Source organism: Culex quinquefasciatus, chromosome 1 (assembly GCF_015732765.1).
Source record: "Culex quinquefasciatus strain JHB chromosome 1, VPISU_Cqui_1.0_pri_paternal, whole genome shotgun sequence".
NCBI lineage: Eukaryota > Metazoa > Arthropoda > Insecta > Diptera > Culicidae > Culex > Culex quinquefasciatus.
The window spans coordinates 53,245,120-53,271,912 of NC_051861.1; the positions used below are offsets into that span (position 1 = coordinate 53,245,120).

The following is a 26,793-nucleotide window of genomic DNA, read 5'->3' on the forward strand; positions in this document are numbered from 1 at the left end:
AATGTGATTCGCTGGACTTTCAAGAAAATATAGTTGAAAGAGCTTTTTAAACACGCCAGAGGGCTCGCAAAATAACACTTTCCTCACGTTTCTTTTCGTGAGGACTATCCCCTCGTTCTTTAACTTTGGGTGTAGCTATGCATTTGAAAAGTCGCAGGAATCTTTAAAACGTTTTTTTTTAGTCTGAGGATTGGTTTATCAATAACTTGCAAATTTTTAGCAATGACCTGTACTTGATTGCGTACCAAAAATTATAGTATAATTTTTAGTATTGTTGAGACCTGACAATACTTTTTTAAGCAATAAAGTCTATAGAAAAATTGAAGACCAGGTTTTAAATATTGTTTTGAATTAAATTACTAAATGAAAACGAGACCCAAACCAACTCAAGTCAGGGACAGCGAATGACCGCGCAGGTTAAAGCTGCCAGAAAAGAACTAACTAACAACAACATCACAAGTCATTTCAGTTTTTCAAACATGAAACTTTGCACATGTTTTATAATTTTTGTTTGCTGTTTTTTTGAAACTGGTAAAATATTATCTTTGGCAAGATATTTTAACATTCTGCGGTTCTAGAGAGCGTCAGTCTGGCTACTGCGCAAAGTGCGGCCTTTTTGTTCTGAACTGTTTGGCTGCGACTATAAAGCGCACTTTGATTAGCGCAACGCATTTCAAAGCTACATGTCGCTTCAGGATGCCAAAAGCCAGTATGGCACCCCGAGCATGCTTTGCTTATTTGAGATTTTTTGCAACCACGTGACTTATTCAGTTATGAAATAAAACATGTGGATCGAGCATGCAAACAATTGAGCCTACTAAGGGACCTCTGCGATTTCCGCAATGATAATTAATCCTGATACCCGCAATAACTAAATGATAGAACGATTTCGGACTTGCTTTTATTTTGCGAAATTGCTGCCAAATGCCTTTACTCTATGCACAAAGTTTCAACAAAACTTAGTCTTCAATGAAACAACTTTAGTCTAGTAAGTGTTACTTGGAAAGCTGGAAACACTAGTGCTTTGTACTACTGAGAAACATAAAATAACCACCAAGAGTATTGATTCAGCAGAATGATGCCTTTTGTTGATTCAATACAATAATCCACAAACCGATAACTTTCATTTGCATACAGCAAATAAACCAAATCTCGCCTGCCCATTTCCATAAAAAACAATCCATCTCTAATGTATGATTTCGTCTCGTCTACTTTGACGTTGCCAAGCTTTCCATAATCCATAAAAATAACTGCTACTGCTGCTGCTGTTGCTAGGGCTAGTACGCCACGCTATTGCCCCTGAACCTGCCGAGCTGGAAATTGCCTAGACATGGCAGCTTCCAATGACCCCACCAACCCGATGGATGAAGGTCTGCAGGATTTGGGAGTTCCGGTTCCGGTGCAGACCTTTTTGTGGCAACAGATTGCTCCATTCATCCGGCCGAAGTTGGGAAAGCTTCACGAGGCTAGCTGCATGGTAAGTGACTTTTTACTTAATATCTTTAGTTGTTACTAATATGTTAAATGTTATAATTTCTATTGTCATTGCCAGTTGTTTTTCCCTGGAGTTTTGTCTTTTGAATTAAACTAATCAAGTTTTTAAGTAGGTGAAACTGAAGAGTTATAGATAAATTTTTGACAACACCATTGCTGAAAATAAATTGGAGCTTTTCTTTTAAAAATCGGTTCAGTGTTTCCTGAAAAATATCAGCTGTATATTTCGCCTTTCTGTGTGCCATGTCCTGTAAATTCAATAGTCCTAAACATTTTAACTCGAATTTTGGAACGAAATATCTTCAAACTTAGTCTATAACTCAATAAAGCATAAATTCAACTCGATATCAATGGTAATTGAAAGCCAGTGACTCAACATAGCCAAACGAACAGTAGTGTCGCTATTTTCATCAATTACTTAAGAAAGCTCCTTCCATTAGCATCCAATAATATCCTGCGACGTTTACGCCGGCGAGAACAACCGAGAATGCCTCGTCTGTGTGTCTGAGCGCTAGGATTCAACAGTCGTCTGCTGGCACTCCTTGGCCATTGCTGCCACTGCTGAAACGAAAAATGTAGTTGCCGACGGGTGTTATTATTTGATTATTACCACTTCGCACTCCGCTTTCATGTCGTGCCAACAAGTTGGCATCGGCATCGATTCGAAAATTCCACTGACGGGATTCAGTGCCAAGTCGGTGCTTCAAAATGAGCCACAAAATACATGCACACCAATAGACATACACACAAATACTGACACTCGAACACACTCCCAATTTATAGGTCGGTTTTATTGGCAAAGTGATCCGTTCCGGAGGTGGTGATGGACAATTAAAATGAGCCAATTATCGTACATTGGAAACCAATCCTACGGCTTTTATTATCATTTGTTTGTTCTGTTCCTATTAACGATGAATTGTGGGATAATTGTAAATAATAACTCAATGTACTTTCTTCCAAAACCATGTTTCTTTATGCTTCTTCTCTTTCCTATGCGTAAAAATAATGTTTCAACAACCTCGCTGTTCGTGTAATATTTTTTAAAACATTAATTGTCTGTATAGTATTGTCAACATGCACCTGGACATCATGTAAGTGTAAATAATGTGCCAAAAATGCTTCTCTGTACACTGATTCTCGAATACTTAATATCTCAATCGTTTGTTGCTTAACTGTTACACAAAACCATACTACCCTAATTGAAAACCTGTGTTTGTTTGTTGAGAAAAATATGGAAACCGGAGAGGAACCACGAGGAATTACAATTTTATTAGTATTGGACCGAGAAATAACATGGATATGCAAATTGTTTAACAACATTTATTTTATGAGTAGTCCATTGTTTGCTTTGGGAACAGCCTTAAAATAAAACATTCAACAATCAACCTAACAAAAAAAATCTAAAGGAAAATTATATCTAGTTTGCTAAAATATTTGATATTAATAAATTTAAATTAGTGATGTAGGAAGATTAAAAATATTCTTTTTTTTACTGGACTAAAGATTTTCCATGAAAAAAATAACTTTTAATAATAAATCCTCAATATAGGGTATATGACCCTATTTTGGACCTAGTACCTATTTTGGACCTATTTTTACTAGAGAGCCTATATGGAGAGGCGAAATGTTACTCTCAGGGTTCCAATCGAACTGTCAAATTGGGGTTCCAATCGAGCAAAAAGACCATGCAAGAATAAGGTCAGAATCAATTTAAAATAATTTTGGGCAGAAAAATGAGATTAACAACATTTACAAACATTGTAAAACTGTTGTTTTTATTAAAATAATAGTTGTTGTTAAGTTTGTGCTAGTTCGGTACTAGAAACGTGCCAGCACCAGAAAAATGCTACAAGTTTTTCAACCTTAAATTTAAATGACTTTGGGTGCTTAGAATTTCTCCCAGAACATTTCATTTCCCTATGTAGGTCCCTAATTTTTACTAATCGAGGTAGTTCAGGCTTTTAAAGTACGAATTCACTGAATCCAAACAACAGAAAGTGTAAGCAGGATCGTTTTGTAGCTTACCTCTTCCAAAAATGTTAACATTTTTGATTATTTCCGCCTTTTCAGCCACTTTTTCCAATGCCATTCGTATTTCCTGCCATTTTCCTAGCACATAGATTAGGTCCAAAAATTCCAGCCTCGTTGCTTATCAGATTTGGCTCGCGACACCTTGATGATTTGTTCTGTTTTGCTCTGACACCAAGCATTTTCGTCTGGTTTCCGAGCCAGGTAACTGTCGTTTATTCAATTCTTTTATGTTTTTCATCACTAAACCATTGAAATAACTATTCTATTATCGAAAAAACTCAATTCAAAATATTTTTTCAAATCAGTCGCGTTGAATCAGTTTTTGGACCTACTTTGCCGTCGGTTCAAGACTATCACCAACACATGTATAACAAGGTGTTGCTAGTTTAGTTTATCAATTTATTTCGATATTTCATTGAAATTAATTGATTATTTTTAATTGAATATTTTTAATTGAAATTCTTTACTGTAATTATTTGAAAGAAATCTAAGTTTTAAAAAGCAAATGATTAACAGCAATAACGAAAATATGTTTTTTAAACGATAAAATTGCAAATCGATGATAGAGATTTAGATGATTGTTAGGACCGATTGCAAAGTATCCCAAAATTAAAACTGATGTTGATTTATTTTTGTCGTAACATCATTTAGGTCATATTTAGGTCATATTTAGGTCAATTAGGTCGTAAAAATACGCAAATTGTAAATAGGACAGAGACCTGCTAAAGATGCGCGAGCTTCCATTCAATATAATCAAAACACGTTTTCAAATTCAAACCCATTGTTTTATCATAATTATTTAATTTCTGAAATAAATATTTTCCAAATTATAATCGTGGATAGGCCCTTTGGTTTATCAAACCGAGTTTCTGTAAGTGTGCGTGTTGCCGCCGCACGCCGCAATTCGAGTTGTCCAAATTTCAACCAATCAGAGTGTAGGTCCAAAATAGGTTCAGCGATGTCTCCAAAATACATTCAATAAGTCCAAAAAGCATCCAAAAAATGTTTTACTTGAAATGCTTATTACAATGAAATGGTTAAATTATTTCCAAATTTCAATAGTACACTTTGTTAAGCATAAATAAAGGCACAAAACAATCCTGAAACGAGCCAAATCAGTTTGACCGTTCCTGAGAACAATGCGAAATATGTTGACGCTTTGCATAGTAGGTCCAAAATTGGGCCATATACCCTATTTAAAAGACTGAGCAATTATCTACCAAAACCGGAAATGGATTTTATTTGTATTTTTTGATTTGGCTCAAACTTTGTGGGGGCCTTCCCTGTGACCAAATAAGCTATTTTGTGTCATTGGTAACATTTTAAAAGGGCCAAACAATGAATATTACGCCCATTTAATATGTCAGTCTTGATTTATTTTTTTTCAAAATATTTTTTTTCGAAAAGATCGGAAAATTTCACGAATGTTTCATGCTTTAACATTGAAAATCGGACCATTAGTTGCTGAGATATCGTCATTAGAAAATGGTGGGTTGTTTTGGTGAGACTTAGAAAACTTCAATTTTCGTTTTTCTTTTTCTTAAAGCGGCTGTATCTCAGCAACCCGAGGTCCAATCTTCAATGTCTCTTAGACAATTTTATAGCAAATTTTCTGAACTTTTCAAAAAAAATATTTTTAGAAAAGGTCGCTCATGGTCACTATTTTTAAAAATCAAAAAACTGTAAATATTTTGCTAAAATCAAACTTTCGGTGGCTATATCTTGAAAACGAAGCCCTTTATCAAAAAAATTGTAGAGTAGTTTTCGATTGCAAATTCAATTTTGCATTAAAAAATAACTTCAAATTTGTTTTTGCCTGCAATTTGGATTTTTTGCAAAAATCACTATTTTTCAAAAATTCATAACTTGGCGGCAGATTTTTTGACCATGTTTCTCGATAGCTCAAAAGTTGCGGATTTTAGTCCCCTAAAACATATCAAAAAATCTCGAAAATCAAAAAATACGTATTTTGGGAAATTGAGTTTTAGTTGATAAAAAAATCTGCAATTTTTTTTTTCCGTGTACCTATTTTTTTCTCAATTGTCCTCAACAATACCTACAACTTTGCCGAAGACACCAAATTGATCAGAAAATTCACTCAAAAGTTACAGCTGTTTGAATATTTACATACCATTTTTGTATGGACAGCAGCCAAAATTGTATGGAGACTTGTATGGGTGAACCAATGACACAAAATAGCTTATTTGGTCAAAGGGAAGGCCCCCACAAAGTTTGAGTCAATTAAAAAAATACAAAAAATAAAAATGGTCGAAATCGGCCGATTTCGTAGAGAGTTGCTCAGACTTTATAGCTCTCCGAAGTCGATTCAGCGAGTCCAATTGAATCTCCGACTTCGACATTTACTGCCGTTCTACGCATAAAGGTCCCGTGTCATTTTTGGACGATTCTATCTTTTTATCATTTTATCATGCTTCTCGAAAATCCATAAAATGTGGTGCTTTATCCGTAAACTCATCAACCAAGTATTTTTTTTTTTTCACGGAATTATAAGTATTACGAAGCATTGTGTCTTGTTTACCTGTTGTATATCAAGATTGAAGGCAAGAGGATTACAAATAAGGGAAACTATAAGCTTCCTTCTACCATGAAAAATCATGCAAAACAATCATACAATAATATTAAATACCATAGGACCCATCGGAACCGGTTCCAACGATCTCCGGTGGCCACATCCGAAACCGTAATTTGAAACAAACTTCTTGATTTTGGATGGGGACATGAGTTATACAATCCTCTTTTAAAAAACATGAAGTTTGATATGACGCAAGAGTGGTTCCAGGAGGTTGTCAAATAAGATCATTGGATGTGGCCGCCGGATAACCAGGGAACCGGTCAAGGAGCACTGAAAAAAATCAATTCTCGTAATCGTGAAATAATTTCACGAATGTGAGAACCACGAAGGAATTTATTCATGAGTATGGTGCATTTGCACTATTAACGTGAATATATTCCTTTGTGGTTCTCGCATTCGTGAATTTAATTCATGATTTTGAGAATTGATTTTTTACCGTGAGGCAAAAATATATCTAGATGTTACTCTGCATCCAAAATCAAGAAGTTTGGTACGTCGCACGACTAGTTTACGATGTTTCAAAATGCGGTTTCGGATGTGGCCACCGGAGATCGTTGGAACCGGTTCCGGTGAGTCCTTTGCTGCCGTTTTACGGCGATATGATGTATACGCCATTTTGGACATTTTCAATTTTATTGCACAGTCTGATAAATTATCTTAAAAGCTACCTCCTGACGAAAGATTTTTTCAAAAAACTGCTCTGGGGCCCATTTTATTAAGCAAACAAACTATGATGTATACGCCAATTTTACTCATCATGATGTATGCATACATTGAGAATTGATAGAAGTCAAATTCAATACTGTTTGAATGTTGATTTGAGGTTTTGGGACCAAATCAAGACTGGGCAATATTTTATTACATTATTTCGATTTGATTCTTAAGGGGACGTCCATTAGGCGTCATCCATAAAGTACGTCACGTTCTGAGGGAAGAGGGGGGTTTTGAGCAAGCGTGACGTTGTGTGTTAAAAGCATAGGGAAATCGTGACAAAGGGGGTGGAGTAAATTTTGGCTGATTTTAATGTGACGTACTTAATGGATGACACCTTATCCACATCCACGTAGACACTTTTTTGAAAATTCTAGATCCATCCACCTCTCTTGCGGACAATTGTTCATGCAAAAAATGTGTTTATGGAGCGTAGACAATCGCTAAGGGAACGTTCTTTTATTACGTAACGCAAAAAATCGGATTTTAGACCCCCCCCCCCTCGTAACAAAATTTTCATACAAATTTTAAAAATTTTGTATGGAGCGTAACACGGCCTCCGAAACCCCTCCCACCAACTGCGTTACGTAATAAAAGAACGCTCCCTAATACCCTCCCCCCCTTAAAGTATCCACGTGGACAATGCATTACGGGATCCGCATAGCTATCAAAATAACTGGCACAAATAATAAAGCCAGCTTTGATCGAGCAATGTATACATACATCATTGGGCAGGAAAAGTAGTGATTTTTTATTGCTATTTTTTCGGCCAAATGATGTTTGTGGTTTAAAATCGTAGAGAATAGGAAAAAACAAGAAATTTTGTAGGGGCCACATTTTTATTGTACTTTTTAACAGTTTCTACAGAGCAGACCTTAAATTAGTCATTTTAAAAAATAGAAAAAAATAACAAAAACAGAAAATCGTGTCTACAGCAAAATCACCTCAATGGCGTATACATCATATCGCCGTAAAACGGCAGTTTGGTATTTAATATTATTTTATGATTGTTTTGCATGACTATGGTAGAGGGAAGCTTATAGAATCACAATTGGATAAATCTGATACTAATTCCAAAAATCCGGATCTTCCGATAGTCTGTACTCCGGCTAATGGTCCGTACAGTGCGATTGTATAACAATCGATGGTTTGCGCGAGATCATGTTGCGGTAATTTTTGGCCTCTTTTTCCCACTGTGCAACGTAGGGAATTCTGAGTCGGCCCCTTGGCCGAACAGGGACATATAGGGAGAACAGAGACCCCGGGACATTTTTGCATTTTTTTTTTACGAAAAACAGAAATCGATCGAAAAACTCAATGGCGTTTTTCTTAGTTGAACTTTTTAGAAATCTGGGACAATTTTGCGTAAAACGGCAGTTTAGCACTTCCAGATATGTATCAGAAAGGCACCGTATTGACTGTTATTTTATGTTTGGTTACTTGGCCAAAATCACCATACTTGATGACCTGACTAGATCTAGAAGCGATTTTTCCCTCATTCCTCATTCTCCACATTTGGAAATCCTTGTCAAGTTTAGCGAACTCGACCAATGCTCTGAATAGCATATCGTTTATTTTTATAAGTCAGCTGTCAAAAAATATTTTTGTCGAAATAATCAAATCTAATCTTATCAGACCCTAGCGCAGCCAATCTTTCGAAGGAATCCTGGAGAGTGCCTTAGGTTAGATTACGCCTAGCTCTACTCTTCTTGTCATTTATTAACATTTGTAGTACGCCATTGCATTAGAATGCATTGAAACATCACAAGCGTCAAAACGGCCAGGCCTACTGCATAAAGCCGTATCGCAGAGATGATTCGTAATTGGGTTGAGTTTGAGCACTGAGTGTTCGAACAACAACACAACTCTGAATCGACAGTGGAGGAAGAAGCGTGGAGACACACCACCATACGCTCCGAGATTTGGTTGTATTCGTTGAGAGCACCATGCTAAGGAGGTTTGGTACTGCAGAACCCTCTGGACACTATTTCACGTGTTTATAGCGCCACAACTTGCTCTCTGTAACAGTAATCCTAATTCCAGTCCAAGCTCACCAAGTCGTCATGGCACAGTGGTTAGCATTAGCGGGGATCGAACCCCGCCTCGAGCGATTTTGATTTTTCGTTTATATTCATCATTTCAAACTTCTGTGTCCTTAACTTTCTCGTTGGGAGCAGATAGAAAACACCGTAACCAGTCAGCCACGGCCGCTCTTTTTAAAAAACATTTTTATCGAAATCAACACGAAAATTGCTACCTTTATGGAACATTTGCAGGAACAAGCTCAAATCAGGTGATGTCGTGCTCTTACTTTCCAAACATATGAATGTTTAGTAAAGAGTTTTCGAGATCACATAAACCTAAAGTACACGACTCGCGAAACATGTTCATCTATAAAGTGTCACTTGATTGAAAACAATTCAATCTGTGAAAATCATCTTGACAATCCCATGTCGACGTGTGCCAATCAACCATTTTACTCAGCGCAAATTATGATTGTCTCTGTACGACCCCCCTCAACATTGTATTTAGTGTACACAACTCAAATTCTGTCTGTTTTTGCCTGCTTTGTATAACCGTCCCGATTGAGATATTAAATATTCAGTGCCGTTCATGATGATGATGATGATGATCTTAAAGATCCTAATTGGCCATTCGCTTTGCTTAGAGCCTAACACGATTGTTGAGTTACCTAACGTAATCTAATTTTATACCCATTTCTCCACAAACTTTGTGAATCTCTCGCACGACCGTTTCATGCTGTTAAACGTTTGGTTCGCCCGGCACAGGAGCTCAAGGAAGCTTGCAAGGTATGAGACCGGAACTGATTACGTAGGATAGAGTGAGAAAAATAATGAATATTTTATGTTTTCGTATCCTTCGCATACCGCAAACGTATAACAGTCCTTTGAAAAGTCACTGGTGCAGAATATGTTCTATGGATTGTCACCTTCCCTTGAAGCTGCACTAAAATCGATTCCACGGTGGAGATTGGTCCAGGCCGCACTACCCCATGTCATGCACTGTGCCGGAGCACTCTTGCACAATCGGTAATGTCTAATTTAGAAACAACATTGTGGTTCTAAAAATCCTCATCTGATTGCAGCGTAAAGGATCTGCAAGCCCTCGGTGCTGTTGAGACTAAAATGCTATACACATTGCACTGGATATTGCTGTTTGCCGCCGAGGAGTGTGCCGACGATGACCTGGAGGCAAACAAGGATGTTAAAAGGCACCAAAGCTATCTCTTCTCCATTCCGACTATTTCGGTAAGCACCGAGAGTTATGTTGACACAAGCAATTTTCATTTTTTTTTTTTTTTTTTTTTTTTTAAATTTATATTTATTCAAATTTCTTTTCCATGTACATTCATTCAGTTAAAATATTATTGAGTGTCCAATCACAAACGATGACTTTTCACCTCAATTTTAAATACTAGCAACTTTCATTTATTCATGAAATATTGTAGCTTTCGCTATTCAGTGATTTCAAATGTAGGAGGTCCTACATGTACAAAAGGGAAAAGGGATACCTTAAAACTAACTTATAAACTATATAAAGAGCGGATCAATGCAGCTGAAGACTGCAATGATTTTTGCCGAAATGCATCAATTATCTTATTGGACATAACATCCAAAGTGTCAACTTCGGCTAATTGATGAAGTTCACTGGTGCTGAACCAGGGAGGAAGTTTCAGAATCATTTTCAGAATTTTGTTCTGAATCCTCTGAAGTTTTTTCTTCCTGGTTAAGCAACAGCTTGTCCAGATCGGCACAGCATAAAGCATGGCAGGTCTGAAAATTTGTTTATAAATTAACAGTTTATTCTTGAGACAAAGTCTAGAATTCCTGTTTATAAGTGGATACAAACATTTAATATATTTGTTACATTTAACTTGGATACTTTCAATGTGATCCTTATAAGTAAGGTTTTGTCAAAACCAAGTCCAAGATATTTCACTTGATCCTCCCACTTTAAATTTACCTCATTCATCTTTATATTGTGATGACTTTTTGGTTTAAGAAAATCAGCCCTTGGTTTGTGAGGGAAAATAATAAGTTGAGTTTTGCAGCATTTGGAGTAATTTTCCATTCTTTCAAATAAGAATTGAAAATATCCAAGCTTTTTTGTAATCTTCTTGTGATGACACGAAGGCTTCTGCCTTTGGCGGAGATGCTTGTGTCATCAGCAAAAAGTGATTTCTGACATCCTGGGGGCAAATCAGGCAAGTCAGAAGTAAAAATATTGTATAAAATTGGACCCAAAATGCTTCCTTGAGGGACGCCAGCACGTACAGGTAGTTGATCAGATTTGCTATTCTGATAACATACCTGCAGAGTACGATCCGTCAAATAATTTTGAATAATTTTCACGATATAAATCGGAAAATTAAACCTTTTCAATTTCGCAATCAAACCTTTATGCCAAACACTGTCAAATGCTTTTTCTATGTCTAGAAGAGCAGCGCCAGTAGAATAGCCCTCAGATTTGTTGCTTCGAATTAAATTTGAAACTCTCAACAACTGATGAGTAGTTGAATGCCCAAGGCGAAATCCAAACTGCTCATCAGCGAAAATTGAATTTTCATTAATGTGCGTCATCATTCTATTAAGAATTATTCTTTCGAATAATTTACTAATAGACGAAAGCAAACTAATGGGCCGATAGCTTGAGGCTTCAGCAGGATTTTTATCCGGTTTCAAGATCGGAATTACTTTGGCATTTTTCCAACTACTGGGAAAATATGCCAAATCAAAACATTTGTTGAAAATTTTGACCAAGCAACTTAAAGTTGCTTCTGGTAATTTTTAATTAAAATGTAAAAATGCCATCCTCACCAGGGGCTTTCATATTTTTAAATTTTTTGATAATAGATTTTATTTCATTCAGATCCGTATTAAAAACTTCATCTGATGAAAATTCTTGTTCAACAATATTCTGAAATTCTATTGAAATTTGATTTTCAATAGGACTCAAAACATTCAAGTTGAAATTATGAGCACTCTCAAACTGCTGAGCAAGTTTTTGAGCTTTCTCCCCGTTAGTTAATAGAATATTATCACCATCTTTTAAAGAAGGGGTGGGTTTTTGAGGTTTCTTAAGAACCTTTGAAAGTTTCCAAAAAGGTTTGGAATAAGGTTTAATTTGTTCGACATCTCTTGCGAACTTTTCATTTCGCAGGAGAGTGAATCTGTGGTCAATAACCTTTAAGCAATTTTCATCATTTTTTGCTTTTCCTTTCCAGTTGTTCGTGTACCTTTTTGCGCCTATAGCTCACTTGCTGAAGGAGTCCGATTTTCAGAACATACGCTTGGAAAATGGCCTCAAGATGTGGCAAGGGATGTGGGAATACAGAGCTCCAAACGCGTCCTGCTTTATTGCTCCCGTTAAACCGAAGGCGCGACACTACTTGAACTCTGTCAGCACTACGCCGTCGGTTGAGGTGTTCTCTCCAAGTAAAATAGTGTCCCTAACTTAGCGAGCATTTTTTATAAATCATTATCTGTCCACAGAAAAACCGGACAGTGCCCATCATGGCATTGATTCCCCGCCTAGCATTTCTTTCTCGGAAACCCCAAAGCATGAAGATGAAATGTCCTACGTTTCCTCACCCAAGGATTCGGTTTTTCCGGAAACAATTCCTGAAGAAGCTTCGAGCGTAGAAGAAGAACGAGTAGTCATCTTCCAACTGCCAATCGGCGGTTGTCCTACCGATCCTGCTTTTTACACTGCAGATGCCAGCCTTCTCCATCAATCTACCAGCAGCCGAAGGGGAAGCAAACAACTACCCCTGCAACATCAAACGCAACAACCCTTCAAAGATCGACCCGAAAAAACGGCGACCAAATTTGACTTTGATCGAATTGATACATTCAGTGTATGTATTTTAACCAAGACAATCGCGTAGTTTTTAAACAATTTTACTCTATTACAGAAAGGAGAAGACTCCAAGCCAAAAACCAGCTCTTCCACTGAGAGAGAATCACTCGATACCGACCCCAAATCTCCACAGTGTACAAAGGGAGACGTGGCCGCTGCCACATTTTTAGATGTCGCTGTACTACGTTGTCTGTTCATATCCCATTGGCAGGAAGATGGAGTATACTGGAGTCTGCATTATTTGAACAATAGGTATAAGACGCCCCTTGAAAGTATTATTTGTATAATTATGTTCTTCTCTGTCCTCCTCAGACTGCGAGACATCAGTGAAGAAACAGCCATACCACCATCGCAGCCAAGGCGACGTTCAAATTCACTGCCAATTCCCCAAATAGAGATATCAATGTACCAGGGGCCTAACAGTAGCAACCGTGACAGCCCTAGCATTGGTTCGATCAACAAGGATTACATCGAAATCCCGGAACCACCGATCAGCGCGCTTCTCATCGATTCACCGTACCATGCACCGAAACCGTCCAGTGACGAACAGAGCACACCAACGGCTGAGAGAAAGGGCAGCGAGAAGAAGCGCCGGGTCAAAATGGCTGACTTGAGGACATTGATAGAATCGCGAATCCTCTCAAAGTCCGACAGAGGACTCGAAAAAATTGGACTTGAAGTAACAGGCAACGGCAAACGTCTCCAGCATATTGTAGGTTTGACTGAGATTTGGTCTGGAATCAATTATTCTGAATTTTCTGTCTTAACAGGATTGCCATCGCAGCCTAGACACCGGCGAAAAACAATTGTCTCGGTCATCATCGATGATTTCCCGTGCGCCTTCGACAAATCTTGTCAAAGGAAAAAGCATGCCAAGTCTTAGGTAAGTTCACCCTCCAATTTATCACTCTTTACTTTCAAGCACAACCAATTTATCTGCGACAATTTTGATTGTTTCTTCTCCATCTATGTGCTACACACTGTACTCATATCAATTCTAACGATATCAACTATAAATCTATAAAATAACTATCTGTGTGATACAAATATACCAGCTGTCTTCTAGATAGCGGGTAAGTTTATAAGTTTCTCTAACCCACCAATGTTTTCCCCATACAGCACCATTAGTCATGAGAATTCGTTATTTGCCCACAAACCCCCAGCTGATTCGAAAAACCTGAGCATTTTAAAAAATTTCCCACTTCAAAATTTTACCTCGACTCATTGCTGTATATTAAGCACACCGAACATACTTTTAATTCCTTGTATAACCCCCTTGTTTGTAGAAAGCCAACTGCACCATACAATACATCGCACCAACTTGGTTCTAGATTTCACAGATACGTGGAACCGCCGAGGGTAGTGCGCAATCCACAGCCGCAACCACAGCCACCGCCACAACAGGCACCAAGAACTTCGATGACGATGAGCCAGCAGTCTGCGCCACGATATCCAATCATAACCGTAACCGAGCACACGCCAACGCCGTCACCGGACTATCTGAGACGACAGGTTGGTATTTTTTGGCTGGAGCAAAATATTATAAACTAAGTGGTACAGTCATCCCTCATATTCGGAACAGTTTACAGGTCGGTCAATGTTCAACAAATCATGGAAAATCGATCATTGAACGTAATGAATAAATGCTTTTACCTTCATGTGAAAGCTTTTCTTGCGATCTTTCGATTGATGTATAGACCGGCTGTACATTTTTACGTTTTATATCAAGTTTTTAAAGAAAAACATTGACCCTTGAAGTCCACAAATTCGGAACAAGCTTATATTTCTCTCCAGGAGTACATTTTTTATAAAATAATTACTTCACCTAGGGTGACAAGAAAAATTGAAAATTTCGGAAAATCGCAAGAGATACCCCCTGGATCGATTCTTTAGGCAAAAACAAGTAACTGTGCCAATTTTGAGCAAAGTCGGTTAAGGCTAAGGGGTCGCTTTTCATCGTTGAAGTTTATATGGGGAAAATCGCAAAAATGTATGGGGAAAAACATCGCTTCAGGATTTTTGCAGCAGGTGGCGCAGGTCTCGCCGAAAATTGTCCAAGTGTGAGATTCTTGTAGGAAATTTAATTACCTACAATTTTGTAGAAGGGTGCAAGACGATCCGAGTTGATCCTGATGAGTTATTAGCAATGCGATGAAAAGAAATCGGCTTATATACTTGAAAGTATACAAGGGGTATATAGGAAGTATATAAGAAAATATTTTTTTCTAGAAAAATCACCAAAAATCAGGATCAACTCCGATCGATTTGCACCCTTCGACAAAGTTGTAGGTAATTAAATTTCCTACAAGAATCTCACACTTGGACAATTTTCGGCGAGACCTGCGCCACCTAGCAGAAAATTACTGAAACGATGTTTTTCCCCATACATTTTTTGTGATTTTCTCCATATAAACTTCAACGATGAAAAGCGACCCCTTAGCCTTAACCGATTTGGCTCAAAATTGGCACAGATACTTATTTTTGCATTAGGAATCGAGTCAGAGGGTTTCTCTGATGTCGATTTTTTTTATTGTCACCCTACTTCACACTCTCAAACCAATAAAACTCATGCTTAGTAATGTTTTATTAATGGTCTGATAACTTTTTTGTGAAAATATCAGTAAAATTCAGGTGTTCCACAATTGTGGGAGGCACAATAACATCCCACAATCATGGAACAAGCAATTTGGAGGCAGTGTTTTGCTGCTCTGGATAAAATAGTCATGAAAGGCAGGTTTTTGTTTTAAAAATTGCTACTTGTACAAGTGAAATAGCAAGAGAATGTCCAAATAAAGGTTTTAAAAATAGTAGGGTAGACAGGAAAGTTGCATTTTGCATCCTATTGACAAATTACCACAAAAGTGTTCCGAATTTGTGGGTGTTCCGAATATGTGGGATGACTGTACCAGAGTGTTTCCGGCGGGTCACGTATTTCTTCGAATTTTAGAGAATTTACAGCGAAAAATATAACCATTTTTTGATTCATGTTCTCTGAATCAAGATTTGAATGTTATTCTAAAACAAACATGACCGTCAAAAGTTCGACCGGGAATGATTCCATTCAGAGCCCTAAGCAACCATGCGCACCCTTTATTATCGCTACCCCCACAGATACACGTGGGTGCGCATGATTGTATGAAACTCCATCGATTATGTCTTATGTCTGCAAAGCCATTTTACATCATTAGTTTCTTTATACAATTCTCCAAACAAATTCCCAGGCTGTCCATAGAAAAGTGTTATGAAAACATTCACAAAATCTATACCTCTAGAATGGATTTTCTGATTGATTTGTTGCCTTCGGCAAAGTTCTCTTTTAAAAATGCCCATTTTTTAAATAACTTTTTATCCCTCAATTCACCACCTTCGATTTTCCACTTTTTGATATGTTTTAGTAGACAAAAAGTTCTTGTCTACTTAAACATATCAAAAATGGACGTTTTGTTTTTAACCAAGCTATGTTTTTTTTTTAAATTGTGTTTTTGGAAAGTATCGAAAATGCACACAAACAAATCAAAATGTAATTTCAAGATGTAAGATGTAAAATTTAATTCTTAATCGAAAAGTACTTTTGTAAAACTTTGAAGGGAAGTTTAACAAAATCGCATTATTGTGATAAAAAGTTATTTAAAAAAATATTTTTTTTAAGATTGTTTTTTTTTTAATAGTCCCAATTATAACCTACAACTTTTCCGAAGACATAAGATCGATAAGAAAATCTCTTCTCGAGGTACAGATTTTCGATTTTTTTTCATAAAGCAACTAAAAAAATTTACAAATTTAAAAAAATACAATAATTGAAAACATGACTTTTTGTCGCAATTCTGGAGAACTACTCAAATTACAAACATACAAACTTTCTTCGTCCGTTGCTGATTCAGATCATTAAAATATTTTATCCGAATGGAAAGTGATATAAAGGCTTAGTTGAGACTGTTTCCAGAAGTTTTTGTTTAATTAAATTACATTTATGAATAATTTACCAACTGAATTGCGTTCAATAATTTATCTTACTTTTTGCAATTAAGACAAAAATCTGTTTTGATGTGAACTTGATGCAAAAAACATTCTTTGTTTTTTAATAATTTGTAATAATATCAATCATTGCGACGCTATTGTGCTATCTTGTCATACGTAGCAACTTTACCGGCTCTTTAAACCCTTGGGAAAAAGTTAGAAATGCCTTTATCATTGTAACTTAGGGTAGACGCATCTGTTTTGGGTCCATCTTATTGGAAGTAATTCTTGACATCCTTCTTTTTTATAAAATCATGTCTTTATTGAACAATTTTTATTTTACATTTTACATTTTCCCAGCACGCAATTTTCTATTCCTTCTTTCTCCTACCTTCTTATGCAACAAGAATCATCTAAATAGGTTAAATTTTCGCCGAGACACAGCCGGTTGAAGATGCATTTCCAACTTTTTTACCCCCTTTGTGCTTCGCGTAAGTTTTGACCCCGTTTGTGCTACAAGTGATAATTACAGCAGTTTTTTTTTATGTCGGACAAGTACGTGTGTCAAACGCTTTCTGACTATAATCCCTTTGGCCAGCTGTCGCACCAACAGCAACTTCCTGGGTAAAACTTGAAACTTCTTTCACATGAAGAGTGACAACAATGCATGGTGTTAAACCAGTTTTTAATAAATATCTCAGGATTGAAATCGAATTATGGGGATCTGTGAAGGTCAAAAGATAAGGCATTGGGAGCTGCACAAAATGGCGTTCTTAAAACGTGTTTAACTAAATTTGCACAAAAATTGACTTGTGACAAGATAAAACAATCACGACAATTTGTTGAAATATCTATCGACCTCTTTTGTTTTTTATCAAGTTTTTATACGATGCAAATACTGTACCAAAAGTTGAAGGATAAATTATTTAAATTTCGCCTTATCAAAATTTGAAAGTAATAGGTCTCCAAAACCTTCAAATTTTCTCAGATTTTGCGTTGCATACAAGTGTCAAACGTCAATGTTCCAATCAACTTTACACAATGTTATAGACATTTCCCAACTATAACTTCTATGAATAATTCAGGCTAATTTCATGTTGTACGTTTAAATTTACTTTTCACAGGGATCCATCGATTCTCAACTTGACGCATTGAGCATTGGTGGCAGTACTGGTGTGTTTAAAAGCCAGATGCTCAGATCTCATACAGATTCTCATATAGGTAATGCTTGCTAATACAGTTAATACATCCGAATGAAAAACACGTCTCTTACCATAAACGCGATCCACAGGATACAACACCGGAGCAGACGAATCAGAAGCTCCCGGATCAAGCTTTTACATCACCAAGGAGGGTGGAATCGACTACGAAATTGTACTGCTGGCAGTTCACTGCGTTTTCAAACGAGATACGCACATTTGCACGTTACGCGTACTGGAAACGGGATTAAACATTTGTGAACTTCTGCTGGACCTGGGAGTTCTGAAACTGAGTGAACACGCACACACACTCGCCATGGGTATCGTGAAGCGGGCATTGCTCCACTTGGGATGTCCCCATGGGTGTAACGATGGTGAGAGTTCGTCGTTCATCGATTCTCAGCTAGCATGCCAAGGAACTATTTTGATCCATTAATTCACAGGTAACCGTGGGCCACCTGCCGAGGTACTTCGAACCACCTGCCATTCTATCCTGTCTCGTTTGCTTCGCCAAGCCTCAAAGCCGTCAAAGGCTTATCTTCGTAATATGATTAGGACAACGCAACTACACGAGTTGATTGAGTTCTTCCATGCCTTTGTTGGATTTTGCGTTGATCCCAGCTCTTTGCTGTCGCCACTAAGTAAGTACCATTTCACCGACCTGGATAACGACTCGTTGGAAACGTTCAACAGGAACACATAAATGAATGGTTCATTCAAATCCTTCACCTGAGTAATGCAACCATATTGTTTGTTGGAAGTTGTAATTTATTCACAACAAATGAAAAAAAAGTTACACATTTGTTCTCATTGAAAACGTTGAAGTTAAATTTTCGAAGCCGATTTGATTTTCTTTTTCGTTGTAAACAGCATGACACGCTTGTAGAGGTCAACGTTCACCCGTTCTATATTAGGATTTGGAAACAAAATTGTCAGATTCTCTTCTTACCACGCAATATTGCCCTGTACTTGTGTTCGGAACGAAAGGCTCTGAATCGACTGTTCTGTTCGTTATTATTATTTTGCGTACAAGAGTTTTCCACGCAGAAATGCGATTGCAAATTGCTATATTTTAATAATATTTTTTCTAAAAAAATAAAGCTTTTCTTGCTAAATATCGACGATCAGCCGTATTATAAATTTAGTTGAATTATGTATATCAAGTGCCACCTTTTCGCTTGGATTTTGCCTCGATTTTCCCTCTTCGATTCTCCCCCACACTGTGGGTTTTCACCAAACCACTCCCACATGCCAGCCAGGCAAAAGGGACCTTGCGACGAGTGTGCTAATTTCACTTTCAACGCACGACTTCAACATCATTTGTTTGCGCCGAAAGGAACGGTAAAAGGACGATGACGACGAGGCAACTTTTTCGTTTCGCCTTTACAATTCTCCTGAACTGTGTGTGTTGTGTTATGGTATAACCCTACCTTCGGCTTAATGTAAATCTCTTTCTCGAATTGGCAAACAAATCACATTGAATGTTCGCATTAATTCATCACGTTATATTTTTTTTGACAAAGTTTATACAATTCATGAAACACGAGCGAAATGCGTGCAAAACACAATCAGAGTGTGTAGGCATGGGGAAGTGAAATCAACACCAAATTTCGTATTGCACACAGTTATGCTGAGTTATTGGCTGTTCCAAATTGCTATTCTTCAGTAATCGTTGAAACATCACTATTTGTTTATTGTGTGAGTATGTAGTAAGTATAAAATTTGCGTTCATACATGTAATTAGAACATATTAAGACAAGTCATCTTAGTTATAATACAAACTTTGCACACAATAAAATAATTTATGTTTGAATCCGTAATCAAATTTGTCATAACTAAACCTACCTTGAAAATTAACTTTAGGGTTGTTAGTTGAGTTTAAAGAATCGTTTCTCTTTAATCCAGAGATTTGATATTACTATTTCTGGTAAATTAGAACAGGTTCGAATACAAATTTAAGAATGCCTTAAGTTCAGACATAGTCTTCCAAATCAATTTGAAAATATTTTTTCTGACCATAAGGAGGTCCAATCCCGGATACCTCTTCTTTGAAATCCATTGAAATTGAAGATTAACCCATCACTAGGTTAAATGTAGGGTAGGGTAGTCATCAATGAGACACTTTTGGTTTTCAATTTTTAAAGATTTTTCTCATTTTTTCATCAGCATGTTTTAATGAGCTTTTTGCTGCATTTACTTTCTTTTAATGTGTTCTAACATTGACCAAAATATGAGATCGATCCGACATCTACAGCCAGAGTTATTCAACTGTCTCATTGTAGACGCACTTGGCAGGAACAATGAGACAGCTGGGGAACAATGAGACACACTACGAAAATCAAGATTTTTCTAGTAAAACATCATGTTTTTGTATTGTTCCATTGCAGGTAACTTGCCTTGAACATTTTAGAGCAATTTTGCCAGCATGAAACTTCAATTAACAAAAGTTATCCTAAAAAGTATTTAAATTTTGTAAAATTCGTATATTTATACCAAATAACTTTCTATTTTTGGTTAAATGAAGTTAAAACTCTACAAATATGCCAAAAATCACTTTTAATTCATGTTTTGAAAGATTTCCATAGATTTTGAAAAAATTAATGAAGAAAAATCAAAATGTCTCATTGTTACCCATGAGCTGAAATGAGTGGGGAACAATGAGACAGTCCTGGATACTGGGTATATTCTAAATTTTGGCCAAACCTAATGAAAGGACATTGTAGCCCAACTCAATCCCTATGGAACGTCGAAAGAAATTTGAAGAAATATTAGTTTTGGTGTAAATGGCAACCTACGAGCGAAAAAGTATTTTTTGTCCATAATTTACTTTTACACCCCAGAATCAAACATTTATGAATAACTTTTCAAGGGAGCGTCCATAACCAAAGCCACTATAATGATAGACGTGTATCCAGTAGACACACCTTTCCCCCAAATATGAGCCTGATTGGTTGAAACTACGACTTGTGAGAACCATTTTATCATTTTTCCCCGTGTCTCATTGATGACCACTCTACCCTACCGCTGAAAGCATTTTTAGAATTTTTTGTCGGTGCTTTGTTTTGAAACCTAATGATGGCCTGGCCTAATGAATTGGTGTATAATGCATTTTAAATTGTAACCATGCCTCCAACCCCCCCTCCTCCCCCCAGCTTGACTTTGATCAGAGTTGAAAGACATAAACTTCAAAAAATATTTGCAACGGCCCAAGCGCCAGACGACGGCAAACAGGAAGCAATGTTTTGGAGTGTACTCACTTCATAGGAAAATAATTTATACCCTCTTTATTCTAATTGGCATTCTCCCAAAGATTTTTTCGACGCGTAGTTACTTTCGATGTGTACAACACCTATCGCTATTTCCAACTTCGACACTGTTTCTTCATTGCTTGTGAAGTAGTTGCTTGCACGTATATGTGTTTCATCTATCACCTATTTAGACCATAAAAGACCATCCAAAACGCTGACACCTGACTACGGTATATCAGGCGGCCAAGGTGGATATGCTAGCAACTTTGGCAGTGGCCTGAGCGGTGGACCCGAGAGTGCCGTCATAGCTGCGGTGTTCAAAACCTTGGTTACGCGGTTGGTGGACTCACTGAAGGATTTGAAAAGTCAGGAAAACATCGCCCTATACTGCGACGTTCGACAGCTGGTAACATACGTGAAGGGAGCGCACGGTGGACCATTCCGACGGGTCGCGCTCAGTGGCGTCTTGGCTGTTACGCCCAGACCGAACAAGCAAGCTCCCACCATGCAAACTACACGCGTTATAAGGTACGGGTTCACTGTTGATATCCAAAAGTTATTCAATCGAAATGAATTTATTTTTTGCAAACAGACATATTCCTCCGAACGATATCCAGACGTTCCAACAGGACGAAAAAGCTCAGCGAAAACTACTGTTCAAAAAGAAAAGCACATCTTCCACGTGTGCCGTAAGTAAAGTCGATGTTGTGTTGGTGTTGGATGTTGAATAATAAACTCGCAAAAATACGCAGTTTGTACCACTGTTATTGCAGAGCTTGTTGGAGACGGAAGGTTTAGATCCGGAGCATTGTCGCATAAGCCAAAGTCCGATTTACAGCGCTAACTTACGGCGAAAGGGAGCTCCAACACGCCCTACCTTGACACCGAGACATAGCGAAAGGGCTCTACTTTCGGACTCGACTTCAAGTTCCGAGCGGAACTCGGTCGGAAGACTGAGCGGTATTGTTCGCTGGTTCCGGGGAGGTTCGAAAGATCGCGAATCTATTGATTTGGAGGTATTATTGTATATTGCTGTACAATCAATGCGGATCATACACCCAGCTCATTTACCCAACAGAGCCAATCCGGAGTCATGGGAAGCTCGGAGATTGCAAATACCTTTATGCGGAAAGGATCGTTGAGTTTCCACGCCCGTACTCGTGCTACAGAGGGCATAGGACGTTCCATTCAGAGGGCTCGAAGACGCGTCGAGCGGCGCCTAGGAAGGTTTGGCATTGGCAAAGGAAAGAAGAAAATGGACGGCAAAGAGGATGTCTCTGGAAGTTGTGAGTTGCATCGAAAGCCTCAGACCTTCTGCTTACTGTAAATAATTAATTTTAACCTTCAATAGACTTCAGCCGCCGCAGTTCCTTCGACACGGCTGAAGGGCCACGCGAGTCGGAAGTGGTCGTCCTGAAGGAACGACGCCTAATTCCGATCACTCCCTTGCGCGAAGGAATGGCTCGCTTTTCTTTCCTGCTGGAAACCTGTGCTCCCGGCTCCATACCGGATCCCCCGTTGATCGCGGCGTTGCTCGATCTCCCGCAAGCTCCGATCGTGGCACGTGCCGCACTGCTGATCGAGTGTGCCCATTTTGTGCACCTGTGCAATCGGGGTCAATGGCCAAGCTGGATGAAGCAGAATATTCCGGCGTTCAGGCCGTCCGGTCCGGCGATGGGAAATCGAACCTCAATGGCTGCCGGGGCCCGGCGTATACATATTCTGCAGCGCGCTGCAGGAAAGATGTTTCATCAGGAATGTATTCAAAGATATTGTAGCATTTCACTGTTTTATTGTATTTTTTTTTTCTTTTTTTTATATTATTTAGTGGGGTGAAGCACTGGGATTTCGATTGGATGATTTGCTAAGTACTGAGCGGAAGAACTACGATCAATTCACCTCGAATTTGACCGATCCAGAGAGACAGAAACAATTGTTGCAGCAAGACGAGGAGGAAGATTTTCTAGACGAGAGTAGGGTAATCTCTTCAAATTTCAGGAACAAACCAAACAGTGCTTTCTTATTTTAGTGAGTGTAAACGCCAGAGGGAACGATTGTCCGCCAGCACTGAAACTAGTGGCATGCATTTTGCTCTTGGAGATTACAAGCTTCCTGAGGGAGACATACCAAACATTACCCAAAGCTTCCAGGTTATCAACTAAGGAAAAACAAGGACCTTGGGATAAGGTTTGCCGGTGAGTATAGGCAAGAAATAGTTCACAAAAATCTCCACATTAAAGACTCAATCAATTTAGCGAAACAAACCGCCGCTGGTCAATGGCTCTAAGTTCGATGGGACACTCACAAACCTCGGCGCAAAGTTTACAATCGATCGCCGGGCAAACTGAGCGCAAAATATCATTCGTTCTCCAAGAGCCAGATAACGAGTCTGAGGGTAGTAGCAACACCACCCTAACCATCCAAGGCGAAGAAATTGTGCAGCGTAAGTGGCGAAAAACTCCATAATACATTCTAAAAATCTTTCAAATGTTACCTCTACCCTTAAAATTTGTAAACTCCCCCTGTCTTAATGCATGACTCACCTATTCATTCGACAAGTGTAACCATGTGCTCTTGATATTGTATGTTTCCACCCTTTTTCCAAAAGCCCCAAAGCGTTCCATCACCACAACGAGAAACTTCCTTTTGAGACGTGGAACAACCACAACCCCCGCCGGTGGTTCCTTCAAGCGAAGATCGCTAAAATTAAGACGTGGAGCTAAGGATCTTAAGGACAATGATGATTGTAATGTCTTGTAGTGGATGAAACTCCACCTGAGCCACAAAACTAATCTTCAAACTTTACCTTCCCGCAGATCCCGTCCGGCGAACCGATTCCATTCAATCCCGACGGAAGGTGTCCTCACTGTCCGATCGCAGCGACAACTCGGAACCGGGTCAAGTGAGTGGCGGCGAAGAGTCTCCCGGAATACTGAGCGATGATCATGATCAGCCGCCGGAATCGCCGTGCGACTCGAACGAGTCGGACGAAACGGCGAAGAATCTGCCCTGGTTGAGATCAGTTACGGCGCTGTTGAACTCGTTCAATTTCTACTGCGACCATCAGAACTTTTGCCACCCGTACTGCTACCGGAGGCATATGCGAGCTGCTAGCAGGCTTGTTAAAGCGGTTCGGAAGGTGAGTTTGGATTTTCATTTACAATTACAGTTCAGACTCGATAATCCGAAGGCCCCGGAAAAAATTTACTTCGGAGAACTTTTTTTTCGTTGTCTTTTTTTATTGTCGTGCTTAAGTCCCTAAAGTGATTTAGAATGTCTAAATCCAATATGGCGGTGATAAAATATTGAAAAAATGCAATGCACTTAAAGGCAATCAACTATTCAAATTTGACTAAAATGGGGTCGTAGAACTCGAATTTAATGTTTAAAACAAGAAAAAAACGAAAAAAAAATGATCGTGATTCGATTATCGATTATTATTGGAACAGTTCATCCTATTGAGTGGCTTATATGGACAAATGACCGTCAATTAGCCACCGTTCCATGGTGGCCCATATGTCAAAGGCACGGTTCAATATGCCGGAGGTCTTAGGGTTTGAGTCTCGGTACCAGTACTTTTTTTTGTTAGATGAACTTTTTATGAAGATGAACCCATGAGTAAAATACTCTCGGTAATTTCGGGTTTTATCCTTTCAGTCCGCACACAGTATCATTTTGCTCTTTATCCTCTCGTATGCCGATGTCCAGTTCTGGGTGTAGGCTAATTTCTTGTGGTAGGGTAAATTCTCGTATGTTTGGCAGGTTAAGCTCTCGATGGAGTTCATCAAATTTGCTGATTTTCTTTATTTAAACAACTAATTTTGCAAAACTTTTTATAGAAACTTGCTTGCTCACTTCTTATTGAGCTATTTATCACTCGATTTCAGTTGAAAATGCTTTTAATTAGCTTTAATTGAATGTCAAAGTTCTGACCTGCCAAAATTAGAGGCACGCTGGAATCCTTTGTCTTTTGCTCGATTGATACCTCGGTTTGACAGTTCTCGTGCTTCGATTGGTACTTTTGGTTTGAGATGTCCGTTCTCTAATAAGCTCCAGGCTCTCTAGACATAACGCCTGTGTGTATCCAGAAATATAACGCCCCGATCGACTTTTGTCAGCCCGACTGGTCGGGCGTTACATTATTTTTTCAAAAAAATATTTTTTAGTATGTATGTATGTATGTATGTATGTCCTTTTCGGTGCTGGGACCTGGTTAGGACCGAGTCGGCTTTTGTAATTACATTTTACTTGAAGCTAAGAGTAACTACAGAGGAATATTTTTATCGTTTTAACAATTTTGCAATCTTTTAAAAGCAATTTGTAGGTTTTGTTCAGATCTACAAAACGCTTTTTGAAGCTTGCAAAAAAAATTTATGGTTTAAGGGGTTGCATACATCTATATCGGCAAAAAGTCAGAGGTTAGTATGAGCACACACTTCAACGTTTTTTAATTTTATTTTATTTTTTTTTGAGTTCATTAAAATATACACTTTTACCTACCTACAAAATAAATTTGAAAATATTTGATTGCATCATTGCCGCGATATAGCAATTTCAAGTTAGCAGTTTCAAAAAAACAAGTGCCACTCTTGACCAAATCGGCTCAAAATTTTGGTGAAGACTCGTTAAACCGATTCCGTGTGCATGAAGAAGCCCGATTTTCAAAAAGTTTATTTGAAAAAAGGATAAAAATAATTTTGTGTTTTTCAAAAAAAAAACAACCGCTAGTTTTTGATTTTTGTATTTTTTAAATAAGCAAATTTTTATAATTGGGCCCCATCAGCAACACGAGATACATTTTAAGAGTCTTCACCACAAATTTCAGCCAATTTTGTCCATCTCATCTCGAAATATCATGGCACCCGTAAATCAACTCGGGGTTTAGAGAAAATCGCCAACAAAGTTTTACAGCCCGCTTTGTGCATGGCAAAATTTTGAGCTTACTCTTACTCAGTTTAATCATGAAATATCTTCATGAATCTTTCAGGAGTGATTAATAATCATCTTTTGAGTGGATTTAACAAATATTCTGTAATATAAAATTTTGTGATTTTCTACATTTAATCTACGAATCTACGAAATAAAAGACCACAGCGTAAAAAGAGGTTTCTCTGTAACTCCATAAGAATTGTAATGCCCCCATTAGTCTGATGGTTGAATAAAATAGGGCTGATGTAATACCGAGCGAGGCGTTACATTTCTTAGTGGGTAGATTCGATATAGCATAACAGATGTAACGCATTGAAACAAGACATGTTCACAGTTACGTAATGTATTGCCATTCCCTTAACGTTATCCGGCAAACTCAACGCATGCGCACCCCGTGCCAAATTTAAATATAGCTCTAACATCCCCTCCATCATCAGCCTCTTTAGCTCAGTGGTAGAGCGCTGGTCTCGTAAACCAGCGGTCGTGAGTTCAATCCTCACAGGAGGCAGTGAGAACTTTTTTTACCACCAAGCTAATCCATATTTTATTGCAGGTTTACGGTGAAGAATTTGGTCTAGTTCCAATGGCCTTTACCAACGTGACCGAAGCAGGCAAAAACAGCACTAGACGGGACCGCACAAAGCACGGCAGAAAGGTGTCCGAAGGCTCGTCGCAAACTTCGCCATCGAGACGAAAGGATAGCATCCCGAAACGGGACAGGTTTTGTTACTGTTCGGAAGGTTATTGGAGT

At 38.2% G+C, this 26,793-nt stretch overlaps 1 protein-coding gene and 1 non-coding gene across 6 annotated transcripts in view; both read left to right on the forward strand.

Annotated features, from left to right (window-relative positions):
* LOC6046477 (protein unc-80 homolog) overlaps positions 1-26,793 on the forward strand; it is a 46,189-nt gene that overhangs the window by 8,991 nt on the left and 10,405 nt on the right. Inside the window, exons 2-27 of one of the 5 annotated variants that reach the window (XM_038266343.1) lie at positions 1,228-1,477; positions 2,559-2,585; positions 9,619-9,639; positions 9,734-9,879; positions 9,936-10,098; positions 12,075-12,285; positions 12,343-12,707; positions 12,765-12,961; positions 13,022-13,421; positions 13,480-13,592; positions 13,765-13,782; positions 14,041-14,221; positions 17,791-17,887; positions 17,958-18,239; positions 18,309-18,506; positions 21,305-21,641; positions 21,706-21,802; positions 21,866-22,129; positions 22,192-22,399; positions 22,465-22,868; positions 22,942-23,086; positions 23,143-23,308; positions 23,369-23,556; positions 23,722-23,859; positions 23,930-24,252; positions 26,596-26,762. In XM_038266343.1, coding sequence (XP_038122271.1) covers positions 1,331-1,477; positions 2,559-2,585; positions 9,619-9,639; positions 9,734-9,879; positions 9,936-10,098; positions 12,075-12,285; positions 12,343-12,707; positions 12,765-12,961; positions 13,022-13,421; positions 13,480-13,592; positions 13,765-13,782; positions 14,041-14,221; positions 17,791-17,887; positions 17,958-18,239; positions 18,309-18,506; positions 21,305-21,641; positions 21,706-21,802; positions 21,866-22,129; positions 22,192-22,399; positions 22,465-22,868; positions 22,942-23,086; positions 23,143-23,308; positions 23,369-23,556; positions 23,722-23,859; positions 23,930-24,252; positions 26,596-26,762 — 5,003 coding nt within the window. In that variant the 5' untranslated portion in view covers positions 1,228-1,330. Of the gene's footprint in view, positions 1-1,227; positions 1,478-2,558; positions 2,586-9,618; positions 9,640-9,733; positions 9,880-9,935; positions 10,099-12,074; positions 12,286-12,342; positions 12,708-12,764; positions 12,962-13,021; positions 13,422-13,479; positions 13,593-13,764; positions 13,783-13,995; positions 14,222-17,790; positions 17,888-17,957; positions 18,240-18,308; positions 18,507-21,304; positions 21,642-21,705; positions 21,803-21,865; positions 22,130-22,191; positions 22,400-22,464; positions 22,869-22,941; positions 23,087-23,142; positions 23,309-23,353; positions 23,557-23,721; positions 23,860-23,929; positions 24,253-26,595; positions 26,763-26,793 lie in introns of all 5 variants that reach the window. The other 4 variants (XM_038266239.1, XM_038266286.1, XM_038266405.1 and 1 more) reach the window with 4 other exon arrangements.
* Trnat-cgu lies at positions 26,479-26,550 on the forward strand. Its single transcript has one exon. It is a non-coding gene; the product is annotated as a tRNA-Thr (tRNA).